Genomic DNA, 23172 nt, shown 5'->3' on the forward strand with positions numbered 1-23172 from the left:
TTGAAACCACAGTTTCCATTTTATGTTTACTCAACAAAAGGCCTTCTTTCTGAGCTGGTGCAAACTGATAGTTTAAACAACCAAAATAAATGAGTAGGTAGAAGTATTTTTTAAAGCACCCGTTTCCATTGCTAGAGCTGTGAGGGTGTCAGTGGAAGTATCTGTCACTCCATGGATGTCAAGGTTGATCCAATGCTGTGTGCTCGTGTTTGGAATGACAATGACCTTCTTAGAGAAGTCACATCACTGGGTTAAGGTAGACACTTTTACATACTCATTAAAACAAGTTTCCTGCCCTGGCCAGTTTTGCTCAGTGGATGGAGCTTCAGCCTGGGACCGAAGGGTCCCAGGTTTGATTCTGGTCAAGGGCATGTATCTCAGTTGCGGGCACTGGTCGGGGTTCATGCAGGAGGCAACCAATCGATGTGTTTCTCTCACATCGATGTTTCTCTGTCTTTCCCTCTCTCTTCCACTCACTCTAAAAATCAATGGAAAAATATCCACAACACAACAAGTTTCCTAAAACAAACAAACAAACAAAACCTAACAAGTTTCCTTAGGAGTTCAACGAGGCAATGTTATTAACCTAGTGTGCTTAAAATGTACAAAAATGCAATAAAATATATATCTCTAAAATATTCTAGTCAGATTTTGTTCTGATTGGCTACCCAATTGGGGGCAAATTAATGAGATTTTCACAAACAATAATCTGAAATATAAAATTAAATTTGGGTTTAAAATTTCTTGACATTTCTTGACATAAACCTATGATACCTATTAATTGGATGGTAATAAAAAAAGACACAGGATGCTGGAACTGACCCTTGACTGTTTGACCCATACTAATTTCATATATCTTGCCAGAATTAACTATATTTTTAAACATATACACTGTGCAATTATAGAGGTTAGTACATTTTTCAGATATAAACTCAATGGCATGTTGCTGAAGTTGGCTTCTTCTAGAATTTGAAGTTATTTTAAATAGTGAATGAGAATATTTTTAAAAGATCATAAAAATATTGCTTCATTGAATCTCATTAAAGTAAGATTCCAAGACCCTTATACTTCTCAAAACTTCTAAAGTCCATTATCTAATTGAGTTGGGTGAAATTTACAGGTCAAAGTGTTCAGCAAAAATCTTAGCTACTTAGAGAAAGAACTGAGACTCTTCTGAGAGTCACACATTGATGAGAAACAGACTGAAAATAACCAAAATAGGCAGAAATGGTGATTCAGAAAGTGGCAATGTTGGCATAACTATCTGAGAATCACAAGTTGTGGACCACAAGTTGAACATGAATATGTAAAACAGCAGTGGAGACAAACAAAAAATGCCATATTAGGATGTCCCAAAGAGAATATGACAGATAAATCTGTTGAAGTTAGATACCACGAAGACCATCTTTTGCCAGAGCTCTGTGCAGTGCCAGGATAGCAGAATAGCGGTGGTTAAACACAGCCAGACAGTTCTATTGTTCACTGTGGGGCAAGACCTCCTTGATTTGGAAGCCTGCCTTTAAAGGTAAGGGCATAGTTCAGGAGGCACATACTAGGTAAGGGATTCTGACAGGGAGGAGGGTCCGGGTTTTGTTATGCGTTAACACAGCCTTTCAAACACAAGGCCCCAGATTCAGCAGTAGATGTTTGGTGAACCTTATCTCCCCTTAGTGTATATGGGAAGCAGGAAAATAAACAAAGCTTTTATTCTTTGTTTCTTTCCTGGAATAAAATATCAGGTGGCGTAGATGACCTGAGGACTCCCCATTTGCTAGATTGCTTTAAAGGTCAGAATTTGAAAATTAAGGATTAACTGGAGATTGATAGTACATGAGTGGGAGTGATAAACAGGCCCTTCTGCATTTTGTGCCATTTCCTCTAGCGCGAGGATGTCAACAAATACCACGTAGAAATCACGCAGAATGTCATCTCTGACAGGCTGATAGTGACTTCCTGCAAAGCTGAGATGAGAGGACATGAAGCGTGTCCCAACACCGAGTGAGATAAGTGACATTGGCCACAGATATTTGCTATTCCCGTTTTGCTTGTTTCAAGTGACCTTAAAGATCTCAGAGACATACAAAGGTGGCAGATGACCCCACCACCCACTCTCCCTACCTATATACTACATGCAAGGGAGCTGTAGTGAGAACAAAAATGAGCTTTGGGCCCTGACTGGTTTGGCTCAGTGGATAGAGCGTTGCCCTGCGGACTGAAAGATCCCAGGTTCGATTCCAGTCAAGGGCATGTACCTTGGTTGCGGGCACATCCCCAGTGGGAGTGTGCAGGAGGCAGCTGATAGATGTTTCTCTCTCATCAATGTTTCTAGCTCTCTATCCCTCTCCCTTCCTCTCTGTGAAAAATCAATAAAATATTTTTTTTAAATGAGCTTTGAGGACAAAGTAGGGGATTTTAGCTGAGAAAGAAAACGTTTGCTCTTCCATCGAAGATTCCCATGCCTCTGAGAAGTTCCCAAGAGTGACGCGATCTAGCTGATGTGGGTCCACAGGTCACCAAACAACATCTCAGGACTGTGGACTCTCGCTGCATCCTCCTGACAGGTAGAAGCCAGTTTACCAACCTCCTGGGATAGTGTAGACAGTAAAACACCTGCTTTGTTTGCTGTCTTCTCTGAGCGTGAGACACTCGCCTTGAGAAACCTTCCTGCTGAATGCAGTTGACCTACCACTTGACTAATCAGAGGAAATTATCCAAAGCTAATTAGGTAACAGTGTGACCCAGAAGGAAACAGATAAAACAGCTGCCTGATTTAAACCCTGAGGAATGAGGCAGAAAGGTAACAAGGACGCAGAGAGCATGGCCAGAGTGAATGCAGTCCATGAGAGGTTGGCTGAGAGGAGGGAACACCCTTTGATTAGAGGCGAATGTATCCTATGGCTCCTCCACCCTCGGCGATGGATGTCAGCCAGGCCTTTTCCTTGGACTTCTCAACAGCACATTCTTCCAAGTACAGGTGATGCCATCCTTCAGAAGAGTGGGCGTTGGGAGAAGCAGCAGAAGGTTCTTGTGTCTATGTTGATTTGAAATTAATTAAACCTGTATCCTCTTCATCCTCTGTTGGCAGGCCCAGCGGGCTCCCCCCGGGCTGCTCCTCTTGGAGAACATTAGCACCATTCAGTTTTAGGATTCATTATCACTGCAAAAAAAACACAGAACAGTTGTGTGTTTCCAAGAAGCTACCCAGAGCTGGTCACTTCACCATGGAGGTGACTCATGAGAGCATAAACAGTCAGCAAGCCAACAGCCTTCAGTTTACAATTTCTAAAACAAAAGTCAATTAGGATATTTTAGTTGATCCGAGAAGAAAACTCATGAAGGCCAAGAAATAATCCCTAACTGTTGCTCTAATATCCTTCCCTAGTGCTGACGTGGAGAGAACCAGATGGAGTCAGGGGTTCCCCTTTTAATTAAATCTAATCCCATTCTCTATGCATAAATGCCAATTGCCTTTTTTTTTTCCTTTTAAAAAAATGTCCATGTGTTGTTTTCCCTGAGTTTGTGGCCCTGGCAGGATTTCCCCTACCCCCCAAGCCCATTTTGTTCATATCAACAGGATCTGGAGGTGCCCTCTCAGTGTCCTTTAGAATCCGATCATCAGGCACCCTGGGGTGTGAGTTGACATTCATTATGGATGTGGTATTTGGACATGACCATGCTGGCTGGCTAACTTGTGCTTTGTTTCTAGCGTGGCTATCTCTGCCACATACCTGGCTTTTCCCCAGTAGGACCAAGCCACCATTCAAGTCTCCTGGAAGGCAGGCCACTCTACCTCTCCTCCACATCTCTCTGCACTTTGGTGTCCCTTCACTCAAATCCTAGCACATCTGAACTTGAAGCGACCTCTGTCTCCAAGGAAGTGCCTGAATGAGAATAATCAACATGACCTGGTGTCTCCTTAGTTTATAGGCGTATGTAGTCTGCAATAGATTGTTCTTCTGACTCCTGCTCCGGTGCTCTCCTGCTCCGTGAAACACCCGGTGTTCCAAAAAGGACTCTGAAGCAACTTGATAGGTAGATCCATGAAAAAGGAGGGAAGCATTGTGTGTGTGTTTGTGCTATGAAGATGGGGAAGAGGTTGTGATAAGGAGGGATGATCAATGGGAAAGAAGGGGGAAGGCAGACATTGTCAAAAGGACAACTTCTGTAGCAAAACTTATTTAAAATGAAGCCTAATTGAAAATTAAGACCCTTTTTTCCCTAATTCTCACCCAAGGATATTTTTTCCAATGATTTTTAGAGAGAGCGTGGGAGGGAGGGAGGAGGGGGTAGGAAGGAGAGAGAGAGAGAAACATCGATGTGAGAGAGACATTTACTGGCTGTCTCCCTCACCCTGACCAGGGACCGGGGATTAAACCTGCAACAAGGTACATGCCCTTGACCAAGAATCGAACCCGAGACCCTTCAGTCCGAGGGCCAAGGCTCTAATCATTGAGCCAAACCAGCCAGGGTTTTTTTTATCTTTTTAAATCTGAAGAGTAGATGTAATAATGCACTTCACTTAGATTACCCTGAGCAACTCCTAAACTGGACCAAAAAGTTTCATTTCTTGGAAATTGGTGGTAGCAAGATAAGATTTCTAAAATCCAGAGTTCATCTCCACAGATGAGTCTCTCAGTTGCATGTTTTCCTTTTGTTTACCTTAAAATTTCTGCTGCTCTAAGCTGAGTGTATGACAAAGCTGGCTAGGAATGAGCACAACACTGAGCCATGTCCAGCAGTTATAATAGAAGTGATATTAATTATATAGAGGCCTGGTGCACAAAATTCATGCAGGGGTGGGGGTGTCCCTCAGCTCAGCCTGTTCGCTCCCAACTGTCCTCCCCTGCAGGCCTGGTTGCCCCCAACTACCCTCCCCTGCAGGCCTGGTCACCTCCAACTGCCCTCCCTTGACTGCCTGGTCCCCCACAACTGCTCTCCTCTTCAGGCCTGGGTCCCCCCCAACTGTCCTCCCCTGCTGGCCTGGTCACCTGCAACTGCCCTCCTCTTCTGGCCTGATCGCCCACAACTTCCCTCCCCTGCTGGCCATCTTTGACTAAGGAGATACCAGGTCATGTTGATTATTCTCATGAGGGCGGCCATCTTGTGTGTTGGAGTGATGGTCAATTTGCATATTACTCTTCTAATTGATAGGATAACACCAATCCATATTCATAGTTGAAAAAATAGAAAGTACAAATAAGCAAAACAAAAATATTAAAAAGCTCACTACACTTAACATTTTGCTATTTACTCTTCCAAACTTTTTTCTGTGATAATGATATATGTTCTTTTTGTACAAAAATGGGATCATATTGTGCATAGTGTGTGATAATCTGTTTTCCTCACTCTGATTCACATATAGGCATCTTTTCCTGCTAGTAAATATAAAGTATCTTTTTAGTGGCTACAGAGAATTCCATTATCACTAGACCCCCAAATATGTTTTTTTTAACCCATAAGTTTATTGTTAAACATTTTGGCTTTTTCCAATTTTTAGTTTTTATTTATTATAAAATTGCTGCACACTTCTAATTATTAAGCTTTGCATAAATATCTAGAAGAAGAATTGCTGGTTTAAAATATTTGCAATTTTAAAGCTTGACTAGCCTGCTGTATGATTTACCTTCTCTCAACACTTTCCTTTAGGGAAATATACTTTCCCCCACATCCTCTCCAATACTGGATTTTATTATTTTTACTGTTTTGGTAAATCTAATAGGTGAAAATAGTACGGTATTTACCTTTAGTTTTTCTTTCATTATTATTTATTTCTAGAAAGAATAAACATTTTTTTCAAAGCGCTGTTGGTCATTTAATTTCTTTTTCTGAATTGCTTATTGATACTTTGCTCATATTTAAAATGGATCAATTCTCTTTTTTATTAGTTTGTGTATTAATAATAATATTTTTGTTCATCATGAACAAGCACTTTTCTCCACTTTGTCATTTTCCTTCTAATTTTATATACAGTGGTTTTTGAAGTACAGAAAATTTGAGTTTTTAATGTAGTTAAGGCTATCATTTCCTGATATGGTTTCTGATTTTGTGTCATGCTTTGAAACTAGTCTCTACCTTAAAATTATAATAATATTTACCTATAATTTTTCTATATTTTTTCTTTATCTTTAATATTGAAATTTATCTGGGGTCTATTTAAAGTGTGAGGTAGGGCCCTAGCTGGTTTGGCTCAGTGGATAGAGCGTCGGCCTGTAGACTGAAGGTTCCAGGTTTGATTCCAGTCAAGGGCACATTGCTGGGTTGCGGGCTGGATCCCCAGTGTGAGGCGTGCAGGAGGCAGCCAATCAATGATTCTCTGTCATCATTGATGTTTCTATCTCTCTCTCCCTCTCCCTTCCTCTCTGAAATCAATAAAAATATATTAAAAATAAATAAAGTGTGAGGTAGGGTTTTAAGTTTCCCTGCCAAATGTTAGTTGTCCAAAAACTATTTATTAAATTATCCACTTGCTGTAAAATACTACATTTATAATATATTAGAGATTTACATATACTTGAGGCTATTTTATTGTTATTAAATTCGATTCCATTAATAATTCTTATTTGGTTCTGTGTGTACATAGCTGTAATTATTGGAGCATGTTCCCTGCAAATCCTGGCCCCTCCCCACTATCTCACAATTACTTTTTCCTTCTTTTAGAATTGTCCTGGCTATTTATACACAGTGATTCTTCCAGATCAAATGTTCATTGGGATCTTTAAGAGACAGGGTTGATTTTAAAATGATAAAATTTTAAAATGATTTAAAATGAAAATCCTTTCACTCAGAAACACAGTATGTCTCTCCATTTATTTAACAATTTTTAATTAAAATTTGAACAATTTCTTTTTATGTTATCCCATGCATTTTTTGGTTATGTTTATGCCTGGGTACTTCACATCTTGTGTTGCTTTTATGGTAGTATGAATGCTGGATGTGCTAACAGTGGCTTTTTGGCCTAGTAGATAGAGCACCGGATCCGATGGCCGGATCTTGAACCAGGGCTCAGCCACTTCCTTGTTGTGTGACCTTGGGCAAGTTAGCCTTTCTTAGCCTCAGTTTTGTGTTCTCATCTCATCTGCAAAACATACCTAATAATACCATGTACCTTATAAGGTTGTTGTACAGAATAAATGAGACTCTCAGAGGGAAGGGGTGGGGGGGCATAGAGGGAAGAGATTAACCAAAGAATTTATATGTATATATTATATGCATAATCTATGAACACAGGCAATAGTGTGGTGAAGGCCTGGTTGAAGGGAGAGGGGTGTGGGGTGGAGAGGGTCAAAGGGAGAAAAACAGGGACATCTGTAATACTTTCAACAATAAAGATAAATTTTAAGAAAAAGAATATATGAGAAAATGTAGGTAAAGTACTATACCCCAGGCCTAACATACAGGCACTTGAATGCACGTTATTATTATTCGTTTTTAAGCGATAGCAAGAACATATGAGAAAATGTAGGTAAAGTACTATACCCCAGGCCTAACATACAGGCACTTGAATGCACGTTATTATTATTCGTTTTTAAGCGATAGCACTTGGTATTCCCAGGCAGTCTCCTATCCAAGTTTTAACCAGGCCCGACCCTGCTTAGCTTCAGAGATCAAACAAGATGGGGTGTGTTTGGGGTGGTATGGCCATAGACTGCATGCTATTCTTATTTTGAAGATTCTACACTAGCAAATATTTGTCTGTGAAACAGGAGCTGGAACATTGCTCCAAATATCCAAAGGCTTTAAGAAACCATCTTCTGGAACAATCTTTCGATTTCTGATCAGAATGTGCTTACATGTGGTTTCTTTAGAACACTCTACAAGCATTTTGAAGGCTTAGTGTGTGACACTGCCCACCAACCAGAACTCACTTACTTAAAGCACCAAAGAGCTCAGGAGCTCATGCATGGCGCTTCCTACTACAGCTCTGCGAACCCTGAGCAATGTGACAGACCCCATGACACGGGACAGTCCCAATGTGGGTACAAGTTGCTTCAGCTGTGGGGCATCGTGTCATTCCCAGTGTCGCAACTCTCACATGCAAACTTTCAGCAGTGGTTCCACAGCCTGTTAGTAAGTCAAGAACCTGGGATCTGGCCTGCCATCTGAGCCTGGAGGCATTCTCCCTCTCACGCATTCCTTCATTTAGTTAGATGTGCTTCCTGCTGTCTTTGTGGCTATTTATCATCTCTGTGAAATAATCAAATAAGCCCAGACCTCTTAAACTCTGGCAGATTCTAGAGTTCCCTGTTAAAAATATCTTGGCAAGCTGCCCCAGAATTGCAACAAATAAAATAAGTGATCTTGCTTCAGACCTCTATTGCTTGCCTTGATGTTAATTGGTTAGGTCTTAGTAACTTATTTATGACGGTAACATTAGTGAGTAATTTTTCTTGGAGTGTATATAGATATTTTAAGAATATGGGACAGCTTTCCCCAAAGCCTGTGTAGTAACAAGCCTACAAACTAGAAAAACAAATTGAATGGTTAAAAAGCATCATCTAATTATTTTTAAGAAAGCACTTAATTGGAACGCTACCAGTTAAATGAGGACAGATGCAGCTCTGACACCTTGTTTCATAACTGCCCCTTTGTTGCCATCAGGATCAGATAAGCCATCTTTGTTCTGATCAGTTTATCGTGTAACAATCCCTCTTTATGACCACAGTTAATGTTCCCCTCTCTCCGAAGATGACAATAAACCTACGCTAAACCTTTCTTGCGATATGATGCTCTCTAACTTGGTTTTTGGAAAGTGCGGAATTCAGTTTAGCACAAAGTCACGTAACAATTAGATCATGCTCCCTTTCTCTGCATCAATATAATGTCCCATCTCCTTCCCGAAAGAGGCCTGGTCCGGGTGAAATTACAGAGGTCACGCATCTGGCTAACATCAGAGTCAGGCCTAGAGTTAGTCCAGAGCACATAGATCATGCTCATAGTGTAGACTTAATCTGGGCCACTATTCAAGCAATGCTGTGGTTTGTTAAATTTAGTACATCTTCCCACCCCCCTCCCCACACACCTGCATTTTAACAGTGTTACTTGAGGTTATCATCTCGTAGGATTGTAAACTGTCCCATTGTATCCCTCATAATACTTAGCTTAGATTTAAGGGAAGCCAGTTGGCACTTAATACACTTACTATTCAATCCTTCTTGACTTATGACTTTTGATGGACTAGAGAGGAAAAGACGAAAGAGATCATAAACAAAGAAAATAATTGGAAGTGGCCACAGAGATTTACTTGAGTGGAGAGGCCGAAATAGTTCATGCAAAAAGCCTGTTGTCTTGCAATTAATGGTTCAGGTCTTGTCAACGACTGCACTACATGATGAACATATCATCTGCCAAATTCTTTCATGTATTAGTTTCATGGGGGCTGGCTTTCTTGCTGCTAAGGGTTATTGTTGTTTTTTGTCTCTAATTTGTCTTTTAATTTATGGAATATCTCTTATTTTAACTAATAAAAGAAAAGGAAAAATGCAGTTTTAAAAGAAACTCTTCTCTAGATTAACCTTTATCATAAACTGATTGTGTAAACTTGGACAAGTCAATTAACCTTTCTGAGTTGCAGGTTTATGCAGATGAATTATTTCATTTTTAACTGGTTGTCTTGGCATGATGTAGACAGTGCCAGACACATATTAGGTGCTCAATAAATGTATTTTGAAAAATTACATCAACAATTGTACTTTCTAAAAAAAAAAAAGACAAAGAGAAGGGAAGAAACAGGAAGAAATAAAAAATATATTATATTAAACTAACCTGGATTTTTCTGAAAAATATTGAAGTGATTCATTTTTCTAATGCCATTGCATTCAGACATGAATCAATAAACAATAGTTATCTTGCCCTGGGCTATGCTACTCAGTGGTTAGAGCATTGGCCGAAGGGTTTCAGGTTCAATTCCTGATCAAGGGCACATACCTGGGTTGCAGGTTCTAGTCCAGGCCCCTCTTGGGACATGTGTGGGAGACAACAAATCCATGTGTCTCTCTCACATCCATGTCTCTCTCTCTCTCTCTCTCCCTATCTCTCCCCACCTTTCACTCTCCCTAAAAATCAATGGAAAATATATCCTTGGGTGAGGATTAACAAAAAAACAACAACAACAAAAAACACCTAAGCATTGGACATATAGAAAATGCTATCTATACAAATGTCTTGTTGTTATTACTGTACTTACAAAATTATAAATCCACTTGGAGGGTACCTAATCTAATTTTCCCCCTAATCTTTTCCAACTAGAGGCCCAATGCACAAATTCATGCACAGGTGGTGTCCAGCTGGCCCAGATCCAATCAGCGGGTCAGGACCAGGAGGAGACAGCGGGAGGTTGGCCAGCGGGCCCACCCCGATCGATCAGGGCCAGGCCAGCTGCGGGGAGGGGCTGCGGGAGTTTGGCCAGCTGGCTCCACCCCCTGATCAGGCCGGTTCACTGGCTGCAGTGGGCATCATAGCGACCAGTCATTCTGGTCGTGACAGTGTTCTGGTCAATGGCTTTTTATATATATAGATGATGTTACTGTGGGCAACAGGCATACAGGGAAAGAAGATGGGCACTTGGCTAATATTTGCAATTTCTTTTCTATGGTTGTTCTAAGCTTGCAGAGATAAAAACACCAAGCTTTCAGGAAATTGTCTAAATATAAAGGCCTTGGGAAGAAGGAAGAGGCTGGCTAGCCTGTAAGCACCAAAATAAAAAGGACTCTACCTTTCTTGCTTTTATCACTATCTAGTGGCACTCAGGAAGGTGTTGTGAGGGTAGAGTAGACAATGAGGGAGGGCATTCTTTAGAAAATTTAAACAACAATGAAACCAACTCATTGGGTCTGTTCTTTGTTATCACCATGAGCTGGCAATGCTTAACAATGTCAGTGATGAAATCTCTCCAACTCTAAGGCAGACCTCTCCCACCAACCAGCCCCACCCCTTGGACACTATTCCACTGACACTGTTACCAATACCTCAGACAATGCCTGGCACATAACAAGTATGACTTGCAGTAGAAGGTGATAATGGGAGAAATGAGAATCTAGAACTCCGCCTCCCCTACAATTCCTTTGTCTTTTCCTATTGAAATTTTTAGAAACATGAAAACCATAATATAAATTCCCCATATACTTTGTACATCTCTGGCCCTTATTTAAATCCTATGCAAACTTTTAAATTCCACAGCCCAGGGGGAAATGTCCCTGCAACGAGGACAGGGCTGGCCAATGGGATATGTGGGAAAAGTTCAGAAAGACCTGCGAGTATGAACCCTAACAAGAGAAGGTTGAAGGGTCAAAGTTTCTGCACACAAAGTGAAGCATTAAGTTTAGGAGGGTGACCAGATGGACTCCCTTTCCCCAAAAGCACAAACGACAATATATAACAGCTTCTATGTCAGGCTGACTTTCCAGCATCAAGAAGGGCTGAACTCTGCAAACAGACTCTAGAAGTCATCATTAGCAGGAGGATGGGCAAGGCTTGACCTCAGTGACTATGATATACTTTCTGAAGCATTAGAGTCACCTGTAACTGCTTAAATGGTAGAGGAAAGGTGACTCACGTTGGTAAAAGCCAACGGGGAATTTGGGGGATAATGACTTGAGCCCTATACTGGACATACCTAGTGGCCCACTTTTAGGTAAGATAAAAATGCAGGGGAAATACTCCTTTGTAATGTCCTTTGTGATACTCCCCCTAGCATTTTTTTTTTATTGCTTAAAGTATTACAAAGAGTATTACATAGGGCATTTTTTCTCTTATCTGTTTATTAATATCTGGTGTCTCATTTAGATAAGACAGAATCTTTTCTGAAGCAGCAATACATTTTAACATGCAAATACCTGGTGAGGTAACAACAGGTAACATCTGCCATAAGATATATAGACCTCTGTATCAGAGCAGAGGTCGCCTCAGAAAGATTGTGGTGGTTTGTTGTGGGGACAGATATAGAATAGTGACTTCTTCGGTAAGGTTTAGGGGAAGGTGCAGATTAAGGTTCCAAAAGACAAACATCTGATTGATCCAACAATCAGTCTTTTCCTGCAATGCTCTGACCTAGGGCCCCAGTGATAAGTGACTGCGCTGAGGAGGCATTCAGGGTGATTGGCACAGGACCTCTGGTCAGCATGGAGGGAGCGAAGGTGGGTGCTATTTATCCTGCTCTGAACGTTTATTCTGTTTATTCCGACAGAAGTGTAATGTCTCAGTCATGGGCTCAGTCAAGTTCTCTGCTCGTTGGTCTTCTCGAGTCACCTCTGCCAACAGTGCGGTGCCTTCCAAACCACAGCAGTGCTCTGTGCAGCAGGTCCCTGCCTGAAACGGTCAATCCTGTTTCCTGTGAGCGCTTCCCACGTCCTGACCAGACAATTCTCTTATCAAAACACCTCAAACATGGTCATTTCTATCCTCACAAAAGATAATATAATTTAAATGAGATTGTGGAATGCTAAGACACCCAAGCCCCATGCACTAGAATTTTCTATCAAGCAGAGCCACCTAGTGGTAGAATGAAATGTTTTTTTAAAATTCTCCTTTAATTTCTCTCATATAATAATCCCATCCAGATGGGGTTCTCTCCCTCCTTCCCTCCCTCCCTTCCTCCCTCCCTTCCTCCCTCCCTCCTCCCTCTTTTCCTCCCTTCCTCCCTCCTTCCCTCGCTCCTCCCTCCCTCTCTCTCCCTCCCTTCTTTCCTGTTCATTTTACTCACTCCTGTTTTCAGCTACCCCCTTTGAGACTATCATCTCTATTTTCCTTACTGAACATCTACTCATCCAAGATAAACAAACCTACAGTTTGTTATAATCAGAGAGTTTTACAACTAAAACAGAAGCGGACTTAAAAGTCAGTGTCTCTTTAGAAGGGCAAGAAAATGTCAACACTAAATTATTTCTAAAGATAAAGAGTAACTATTTACTTTGTGCCTTTCTATTTTCCCAAACTCACACTTCCTTTTCTTCACACTGCACACATATGCAGCCATGGAAAATGTCACATAAAATGTACAGGCACAGAGAAGGTGAGCAAACGTGCTCTGCTATGGTCTCCAATCCCCTCCCGGTATGCACATGGAATCTATGGCAGAAATTAGAAGTACCTTGGGGTGTGGTTTGATTCCTTTTCTTCTTTTAAAGTAGGTAAACATTCACTGTCGGCTAGGACAGAATGAAAGCAAACGCATTGTTAGTCACTGAAATTCTATTTTCTATCCACAAAACTCACACAGTTAAACTTCACAATTCCCCAGTCTGTATGTGCAGAAATGGCCTCACCAGGGAGTTGCAGAGGTTCAGAGATTAATGGTGGCAAGGCTCTTGAAATGGACAAAGCACTAAAGCACAGATATAAGACTTCTGTGTGCCTCTGGCCCTGTTGGAAAGGGCACAGATAATGGTGGCTTGGTCATTCAGTCTCTGCAGAACCCCACTGTGGCTCCAAAAGCCTGAATCTGCATGATTCAGGATACACGCTGGAATAAAACGGCTTCACCTGAGGTCCTGATGTGCCGGGAGAATGACTCCAATCAGGATGCACCATCAGAAAGAAGCAGGTAAAGTGGGGGGGCAGCTAACCTTAAAGTCATCAGAATTCTGTTACACCACTGCCATTTTTAAGGGAAATAAAGAACTATTGGGCCTATCACCTATGTGTCAAAATAACTGCTTTAGTGTCGAATAGAAATGCCTTTCCCCTATTTTATGCTTTTAGTCAGTGTACCAGGATCATGGTTTTGTATTTAACAGATCTCAGGAACAAAAGGGAATACACCAACATTTTAAGAGAGGTCGTTTTTGAGTGGTGGGATTCTTTTTCATCCTACTTTTTTTTTGAATTGTCTAAATTCTACTGTGTATGTATTTTACTTTTATAAACTAAAAACAACAAAATGAATCTACTTTAAGGATTGTTTCCTTTCCTCACAAGCTTTCCAGAGCCATTCAATCCTCAATATTGGATTACGAAAAACTGTTCAAAATTGTGCAAGTTAGTTAAGTGGTTCTAATCTTTTGGAAAACTGGTCTTGATAAGCCTCTGGTACAATAATTCTAATAACAAATCTTTAAGTTATATAAACTCCATTGTAGATTGTTGAATCTGACAGACCCTGGGGTATTTTTTATGGTAAGTGTTAAAAATACAAATGATATGACAGTATAAATAGTGGATTTTATTAATTTAGGCTGAGCATTAAAAATAATTTATTGATTTTTTAAAGAAATTAGAAAAACAGCTGTCATTATTTTTAAGTCCAAATATTTAGTGAAAACTAAGGAACATATACTGCAATTACTGCCAGATATCAATTGGAAATTAGGTTATATGGGGACATTCATATTACTATTTATGTTAGCAGCTTTCTTTACAGTGATGGGAATGTTCTAGACTTTCACTATAGTAGCCACTAGCCACAAGTGGCTACTGAGTACTCAGAATGTGGCTAGAGTGACTGAGGAACAGTATTTAAAATTTTACTTTCAAAATTTTAATCTCAATAAGCCACATATGGCTAGTGTCTATTGTATTGGACAGCACCGATCTGTCAACTATATTTGACAAAGTTTATAACCAGATACAGATCAAAATCATAAATCTCTAAATATAAGGTGAGGCCAAAAGCTAACTTTTTCCAGATAATTTAGACTCCAATTTCCTTGCTTGAAAAAAAGACCATTTTCTTCTTGAAAAAGATCATTTGAAAAACTTGTACAAAAATAAAAACAAACGGCAATGATGCGGTTATTGAACTGAATACTTAAGGGCGGTCAGACCCAAGTGTGTTATCTGTGTGTACCAGAGTGTATGTGGACTGGGCTCACGCGGTTCCACTCCAGGATTTATGGGGGATTGACAAAGCTGTTGCAGCCTTCTGTGAGTAGAGAGGACAGAAAAACAAGGTTCCCACATACCATTTCTATGCATGCTCATCCATTTATCAAGCTCTTCCATCTCTATTTCCATAACAGAGGGTGTATCTTCCTCAAAAATAGGGCTAGAAAGAGAGCAAAAATCTTGTTGAAAGAAAGAAAGGTATGGTGGGCTGAATTTCTGTGGGGGAGTCTAGCATGTTGACTGTGAGGAAGATGAACTTGATTCAGTGCCTTACACTCCAGGGTAGGCTGAGCGTGTGCCCTGTTCAAATGTACCAAACTCTAATAGGGAGAAAATAAGAACAATCTTGACCTACCACTGATTCAAAAATGGAGGGCGCATAACCCAGCACAACCCAGCGAGGGGGGAGAGGGGGGGTTAGGGGAGGGGGTAAAAGGGAACCGGAGACTGCTTCCCGGAAGGCACACAGGGGAGCACACAACTCCTCCAGGGAGTTGCCACATTTAGCAACTTCACCTTGCTCAATTTCACTTCCCTTTCTTTGGTGTTTTTGATCACTGCCCCCAAGTCAAGAGGCTACAGTCAACGAATTGCTTGCATCACCTCTCCCTTCAATTCCCATGCTTTTCTGTCTTGGAGAAAGTGAGCAGTTCCTTTCAGAAATCCACTGCCCTCACTTGCCAGGGTTTAGAGGGTTAGGGCACCCAGTTTGGAGAAAGAAGCCCCTGGTTAATGGAGGTGGGGAGGAGGAGGGGGATCACCAACTCTGAACAGCTGCCAAGGTGTTACACCTTGAATAGGAAGCAAGCCAAGTGTCTGAGTAGGGCTGCTGTGGTTGGGGTGGAGGCTGGAGGAGGATGTGGGCATCGCTCTAGAACATTCTCCTGTGGTAAATCTTCTACTTCCCCGCTCCCTCCGATCTTTCTTCCTCTCCCCTCCATTCCCCTTCTACCAGGGATCTCCTTCCATAATACCAGCTGAAGTATCTTTCCTGGTGATAAAAATTTTAATCCAAATAAATGAAGCAAATTCTTTGAAAACCACCCAGCGTCAGAATATTTACAATGCATTTGGAATTGTCAGCGGGAATCAGAAAAAAGATTGTTTTCTGAACAGAGGACCCTGTCCTCAGCCCAGATGCCCTTCTAGGTTGAGGTTTGAAGACAGGGACATCCTTCCAAAGGCTGTAGACCACGACAGGCTGTTTTCTGGGGCTCAGGAAGCAAAGGTCCCCACAAGGAACAAAAACTCTTGTAAGGACCAATGGTCCTCTAATCTGCTCCCTTCCCGACCGTCCTTGTTCACTCTGAGCTGGACCGGAGGGAGTGGGGAAGACTTACACTTTCAGGTTGTCGCCTCCCAGTTCATCTAGAAGAGAATAAACATAAAGGTCATGCTGGCTTTGTTTGTCCGGAACAGCTTTTTATTTCAACAACAGCTGAAATCTGCTTCACAAAGAGAACAAAATGGCCTTAAGTAAATTGCGTTTTTAAAGGAGCAATAATTAACCTCTAAATCAGTGGTTCTCAACCTTCCTAATGCTGCGACCCTTTAATACAGCTCCTCATGTTGTGGTGACCCCCAACCATAAAATTATTTTCGTTGCTGAAACCGGTTTGGCTCAGTGGATAGAGCGTCGGCCTGTGGACTGAAAGGTCCCAGGTTCGATTCCGGTCAAGGGCATGTACCTGGGTTGCGGGCGCATCCCCAGTAGGGGGTGTGCAGGAGGCAGCTGATCGATGTTTCTAACTCTCTATCTCTCTCCCTTCCTCTCTGTAAAAAATCAATAAAATATATTTTTTAAAAAAAATTATTTTCGTTGCTACTTCATAACTGTAATTTTGCTACTGTTATGAATCGTAATGTAAATATCTGATATGCAGGATGTATTTTCATTGTTACAAATTGAACATAATTAAAGCATAGTGATTAATCACAAAAACAATATGTAATTATATATGTGTTTTCCAATGGTCTTAGGCGACCCCTGTGAAAGGGTCGTTCAACCCCCAAAGGGGTCGCGACCCACAGGTTGAGAACCACTGTTCTAAACTAATAGCCATTCATTGACGTGATGGGGCATTTAAATAGGCGACCCCTGTGAAAGGATCATTCGACCCCCAAAGGGGTCGCGACCCACAGGTTGAGAACTGCTGCTCTAAATCAAACGTGTGTCAATTGCCATATTGAAATGAAGTCCCAATCCATTGGAAATCTGTTTTCTTTTAGATGGGAGGTGCTCCGAGTGCACTCACTTCAGCTCAGATGTTCATTCCTCTTTGTTTTCTCCACACAAAGAGGACAAACAGTGGTAAGGGGGGTAGAAAAGGGTCTTACAAGAGGGCTTGCTCCTTGGCCCCCTGCCCCAAAATGTCCCCGTTCAAAGCACTGCTTTTCATATACTTGTGACACACTAAACCCAACACTGTGACTGTCCCTTTGACCCAGAGTAGGATGTGGGGACTCCATCCAGAGCTCCTCTCGGAAGAATCCTGGCACCTGCTCTTTGCATAACTGGAACCCTCACTTCTATCCTCAACTTACACACTTTCCTCAGGGAGGCCTCCCCCAACTCCTCTGCCTGAAGTGGGCCCCATCTTCCCAACTGTTCCCCAGCTGAACACTTTGCTTGCTTTCTTCATAGCATTGGCCCCAATTTGTCACTGATCGATTCATCTGTTTAATTCTTTCCCATCTTTTTTTTTTCCAATAGACCATTGCTCCCAAAGGGCAGAGATTGTATTTGTCATAGCGCCCCTCACCTCCCATCCATCCAGTGCACTACCTGGGAAACACACAGTACTCATTTACTGAATAGATGAACAGATCTTAATCTGGATTTTGTCCAGCGCTGGGGTTAAATTCATGGCTGGTGTTTTGGACTTAACATTATCCAATAGTGAAACTTCCAACAAGTCTGCTGTTCCCTACTATTGGTTGCGGTAAGGGTCAGACCACAGTTTGCAAAACAGCTCAACTGCACGCCTGTTTCCAACAAGCCTGGTTTTCCGTGCTTTTCCTGCTATGGGTTGAGGTAAGAGTCAGACAACAGTTTGCAAAATGGCTCTGATGCATGCAGATCAGACTCCAAATGAACATGTGGCAGGAATCAGAGCCCAGTGCCCCAGCGCAGGTTGTGTTTTGTTTGGCAAGAGGATCAACGCACCCAGAGAAATGAGGCTATGATGTCAAGCAAGTGGATAGCACAGGCCTGCTGCACCTTTTATGATGTGAAAACCATGAAGGAACAAACCACTTTGTAGAGGTCCACCAAATAGTTGGATGTTCCTAATCCTTCGCAGTCAGAGGCCTCATTTTGTCTGGTCTGCAGAAATGCAGGTCCCCAGTGAGGGGACATAACCAGCAGGCACTTGGAACTGAGCTCCTGGCCGCAGCTGGGAACTGCTGTAATTTTCTGTGGGTTGGCAAGCTTGAATGGCATTGCTAATCCAGGAAAGCTGGGCACAGATGTAAGTTTCATGCCATCACTGCTTACCTTCCAGGGGCTGTAGGTTATGTCCTCCTGATTCCCACCCGCTGCCCCCCAAATAGGAATCTGAAGATTCCTGCAGAGGCCTGACTCCTTAAAACTTTGGAGGAAGGGGAGATGTACATCTTATATTTATGTGTATATGCATATATATGTACGTATATGTATGTGTGTGTGTGTATGTGTGTGTATACTAGTATATATTTTTTTCATCTAACATTTACATACTGTTTCCTTAAGGGCTTTTACTCTAAATAAAGCCACTACAGGTGACCCATAAAAATCTCCTGTTTTGTCATTCCCTCTCCCTCTTCCCTGTTTAATGCCCCCCTACCCCCCCCCCCCTGGTAATTTCTCAGGGAGCAAGTGTCCCTGGAGCCCCACTGTCTAGGCATGGATTTATCTCTATAATCTGAGCGCCCGCAGGCTTTGTGGTGAGTAAAAGCTAGCCCTCGCTGCAGATGATGGAAAAGTTTAAAACCCCATTACCAAAGTGCTCCAGAGGCACCAAATGGGAAGCTCCTATAATCAGTATTCAAACACCCTGGTAATTTCTCAGGGAGCAAGTGTCCCTGGAGCCCCACTGTCTAGGCATGGATTTATCTCTATAATCTGAGCGCCCGCAGGCTTTGTGGTGAGTAAAAGCTAGCCCTCGCTGCAGATGATGGAAAAGTTTAAAACCCCATTACCAAAGTGCTCCAGAGGCACCAAATGGGAAGCTCCTATAATCAGTATTCAAACAGAGCAAAAAGCTTTCTGCAGCCTCATCTCCCCTGCTCCAGGACCATTACCCCTGCCCCAGCCGCCATGGCAACAGAGAAACATCTGGGAGAGAACACCAGAGCAGAGCATTAAACCAGGAGGAAGACCAATTACTTGTCCTCAGCAATCAGGCCCTGCCCGCTCCACTCCACCTGGCCTAAATCTCTTTATTAATAGCCACCTACTCCCTTGCATCCAGGAGGCAAAGGTTGCTCTTAGACAGCCCCTCACCCTCACTTGCTCCTATTTTCCCTCCCATCGCCCTTCCGTTTCACATCCTTCCACCCACTTTGTCCTCCTCTTTCAGTTCCTACATTGCACCCGCTTGGCCTGACAATGCCCCCTCTCCCGCAGCTACCCTGTGCACGGGAAGGTGGGATGGCTGGGGTGCAAGGATGGGGGCAGGAGCCCAGCAGGGGACTGGCTTGCTTATCTTGTTTCCATGCTGAACAGTGAGCAAGGGAGACAGACTCTTTCTGGATATTTACTGAGCAGAGCTAGGTGTCATGTGGCCACAGCCTGTTCAAAGTGATGGTTTACTGCCAGCTGTTTCCCCTGCAGCTCTTTCAAAGAGACACAGCACACCAAGACATTTAATAATAACAAATGCAATGCCTGGAGGTGTAGGAAGAATGACAATAGAACATCGAGTTACTACACAGCATTTCCCTTTCCCTGGACACGAACCTGACGGGCCCAAAGAAAAAAGGCAGTTCCCAAATGGATGAAGTGTTCTTCCTAAAAATGTTGGCCAAGTCATCGCCAGTTGTCAAATTTAAAGACTTATTTTCTGGTGTAGAAGAATATGTGAAGAAAGAAACCGTGTGTTTATTGCTAACTCTGAGGGGACATCATCCATGCCCTCCCACATAACAGTCCTTTGGGAATTTTTAAGTCCCCTGGAACTTTTATTTTTCCTGGAAAACAAATGTATTTAAATCAGATTTTGTGAATTTAAATATTCTCCTTTTATTGGCTTGCTTATGATGTTAAATATGAATGGGTGGAATTTAGTGGACAGTCATCATTAGCATTCAGTTTGTCTGAAGAGATATGTAAGTGTTAAGCAGTTAACCACCTGTATCTATATTAAAGAAGTGGATAGTAAAAGAAAATATTCAAGTCAAACTCTATATATTTATTTACTTATTTTGTAATAAGCAACTGCTTCAAAATGCTAAGCTCTCTATGTTGTTTTTTCTTAAAGTAGAGCATACTTAAACTAAACAGAATGTGCCAATTTATAGTAAGGATATGTGAAAATTTTGTTTTTTAATCTCTGAGAATAGGTGTTCTTTAAAATAAGTTATAACATTGTTTCATTTACCCAACAAACATTTATTGAGCAGCTAATTTACATAACATTGGGCCAAGCACTATGTTATGTAAAAGGGATAATAATAATAATAAGCTAATACAATATGCCAGGTATTGTTTTTTCTAAGCCCTTTTCATAGATGAATCCATCTACTTCTCACAACAACTCTGTGAGGTAGGTTTTGAATTCGTCCATTTTACAGATGAGGAAACTGACACAGAAGTCACAGAACTAGGAAATGCAAAAGCCAACTAGTCAGTGTGGTTCCAGAGTCTGTCCTCTCCACCTCCAGGCCACACTGTTAAACAGATAAATAAGACAAATTCTTGCCTCTCTTGGACCTTAAAGAGAATATAACCTAGTTAGAAAGACCAAAAAAAGGCAAGTCCCCAAGTTATGTCAATGCAAACACTGTGCACATTGTGACCACAGCCTATGAGAGCACAGAAGAGGTGGTGGTTGATTTTGCCTGAGGAGTGATTACTCAAGGCTTCATGAAAACTTTAGAAGTGAACATTGAAGAATGGAGCTGCAGTTTGCCAAGCAGAGAAGAAGGCAATCCAGACAGAAGAAATGGCATCAACCAGGCATGAAGGCATCCTGCAAGTACAAGCCATGCTCTGGGAACAGCAAACACTTCAAGTATGGCTGCAGTGTAGGATGCATGGGCCATGTCTGAGGATGAGGTTGGTTCTCACTTATGATGGCTTCTGAACTTTGAGATTCCCACAATAAAGTTCAATGAAAAACCCCTTTCTGGATTTAGAGCCCAAGAGTATGGCCATTTGACTGGATACCCCCTAATTCCTCCCAACCCCATGACCCCATTAGGTAAAACCAGCTATGGGGCTATATGGTTTAGGCAGGAAATTCTCACCTTTCCTACTAAAAAAAAACAAAATTAGGCCCATGCAGCTCTGTTTGCTTTTTCTTTAGCTTACAAAGGAGGGCCCATGTGATCACAGTTAGTAGGTCACCCTGAAATTTCAAACTATGGAGGAACATGTGTATTTCCTACTTCCTTGAAATCTATTATATCAGCCCCTATCGTGAAAGGTAACGAACTTCAGTGCTTCTTCCCCAGCTCACATTTGCTATACCTGAGGGCATAATGGGAAAAGACCATTTATAGTTCCTGCTGAGACCTTAAAGGCTTTCTTGGTGCTAGGACAATGAGCAAGGCCAGAGATGCCGTTAATGGGTGTAAGGGACATACAGTGAGTTTTGTATGCACATATGAATATGCATCTTATTAGAGAAATTCTCATCCCTTGAGTGATCTTTGGAGTGACTAAAGTCTTCAACTTAAAAATCTAATTGGTGCCCTGGCCAGTGTTGCTTAGTGGTTAGAGTGTTGGCTCGCACACTGGAGGGTCACAGGTTTGATTACTGGTCAAGCTTTTGCTTCCTGGCCCTGGTCGGGGTGCAGGTGGGAGGCAACCAATTGATATCTCTCTCTCACATTGATGTTTCTCTCTCTCTCTCACCCTTTCTCTCCCTCCCTTCTACTCTCTCTAAAAATCAATGGAAAAAATCCTCAGGTGAGTATTAACAACAACAACAACAAAATCTAATTGGAATCATTTTTCACCAGCACAAGCCAATAGTATCCAAGTCTCCTTTGGACCTAGATACCCTAAAATCTAGAATGTTATGCTCCTGGAATAGGAACGGAATACTCTCAGAGTGAATCTCTGACCTGGGGAATTTTCTATGAGACTGGTTTTCTAGGAGATTGATGATAGCAATCTTCAGCCAAGTAGGACTTTGCTTATGAAAGTTAGCATAGCTTTCATGGGAATAAGAACAATGCTTCACCCAGGCCTTTTCAAGATCAAATTAGAATGTGGCATGGGGGAGAAAACAATATCTGTGGCAGAAATATAGGTGGAAGAATCCCCTTCTTGCAGTATGATGCCACGGTCCCTGCCTTCCCAACCCTGACCCCACTGCTTCACCATCCTTACCCTTTCCTCCAACTGTAGGCACATGTTACATTGACCTATTGGCCAAGATTATACGAGGGCATTATCTGGATTAGGTTCAGAGCTGGTAGCTGTGTATATTAACTTTCAATTTAGGCTAAAAACATTCTCTTTTTTAAAAAGAACAAAATATGGCATTTTTAAACTCTGGAAAATTTCATTGAAATATGTCATTCATGACTTATTATTATCCTATATAATAAAACCCTAATGTGCAAATTGGCCAAACGGGGGAATGACCTGCGGAATGACTGGTTGCTATGATGCGCACTGACCACCAGGGGCAGACACTCAACGCAGGAGCTGCCCCTGGTGGTCAGTGTCCTCCCACAGGGGGAGCGCCACTTAGCCAGAGCTGGGCTCAAGGCTGGCAAGCACAGCGGTGGTAGCGGGAGCCTCTCCTGCCTCCTCTGTAGGTGGGTGGTAATGAGCAAGTGGTCCCGGACTGCGAGAGCCCTGGACTGCGAGAGGAATGTCTGACAGGGGGATTGGGCCTAAGCCGGCAGTCACACATCCCCCAAGGGGTCCTGGACTGCGAGAGGGCGCAGGCCAGGCTGAGGGAACCGCCCCCCCCACTCAGTGCACAAATTTCGTGCACCAGGGCTCTAGTTTTATATAATCCTTGTTGTTTATCTTAAAACCTCTCAGTTCCTTCTCCTATCCTATCCCCAACTCTAGGCAGGTATTAGGATAATACTCACATGTCTGTAAAACACTCTGAGATCCTTGGCTAGAAGGCAGCTCTGTGTAGAAGCAAAAGTATTTTGTTTTAGTGTTTGTCCATTGACCCATGAAGCAAT

At 42.1% G+C, this 23172-nt stretch overlaps 1 protein-coding gene across 2 annotated transcripts in view; it reads right to left on the minus strand.

Moving 5' to 3' along the window:
- Positions 1 to 2331: 2331 nt before the first annotated feature.
- TMEM154 (transmembrane protein 154) overlaps positions 2332 to 23172 on the minus strand; it is a 37993-nt gene continuing 17152 nt past the window's right edge. The window contains exons 3-7 of one of the 2 annotated variants that reach the window (XM_005871441.2): positions 23074 to 23115; positions 16158 to 16185; positions 14895 to 14977; positions 13085 to 13142; positions 2332 to 3157 (exon numbers count right to left, since the gene is read on the minus strand). In XM_005871441.2, the coding sequence (XP_005871503.2) occupies positions 3142 to 3157; positions 13085 to 13142; positions 14895 to 14977; positions 16158 to 16185; positions 23074 to 23115 (227 nt within the window). In that variant the 3' untranslated portion in view covers positions 2332 to 3141. Of the gene's footprint in view, positions 3158 to 9217; positions 9458 to 13084; positions 13143 to 14894; positions 14978 to 16157; positions 16186 to 23073; positions 23116 to 23172 lie in introns of those variants that run through there. The other variant, XM_014543893.1, reaches the window with a different exon arrangement.

Source organism: Myotis brandtii, unplaced genomic scaffold (genome assembly GCF_000412655.1).
Source record: "Myotis brandtii unplaced genomic scaffold, ASM41265v1 scaffold34, whole genome shotgun sequence".
Classification (NCBI taxonomy): Eukaryota; Metazoa; Chordata; class Mammalia; order Chiroptera; family Vespertilionidae; genus Myotis; species Myotis brandtii.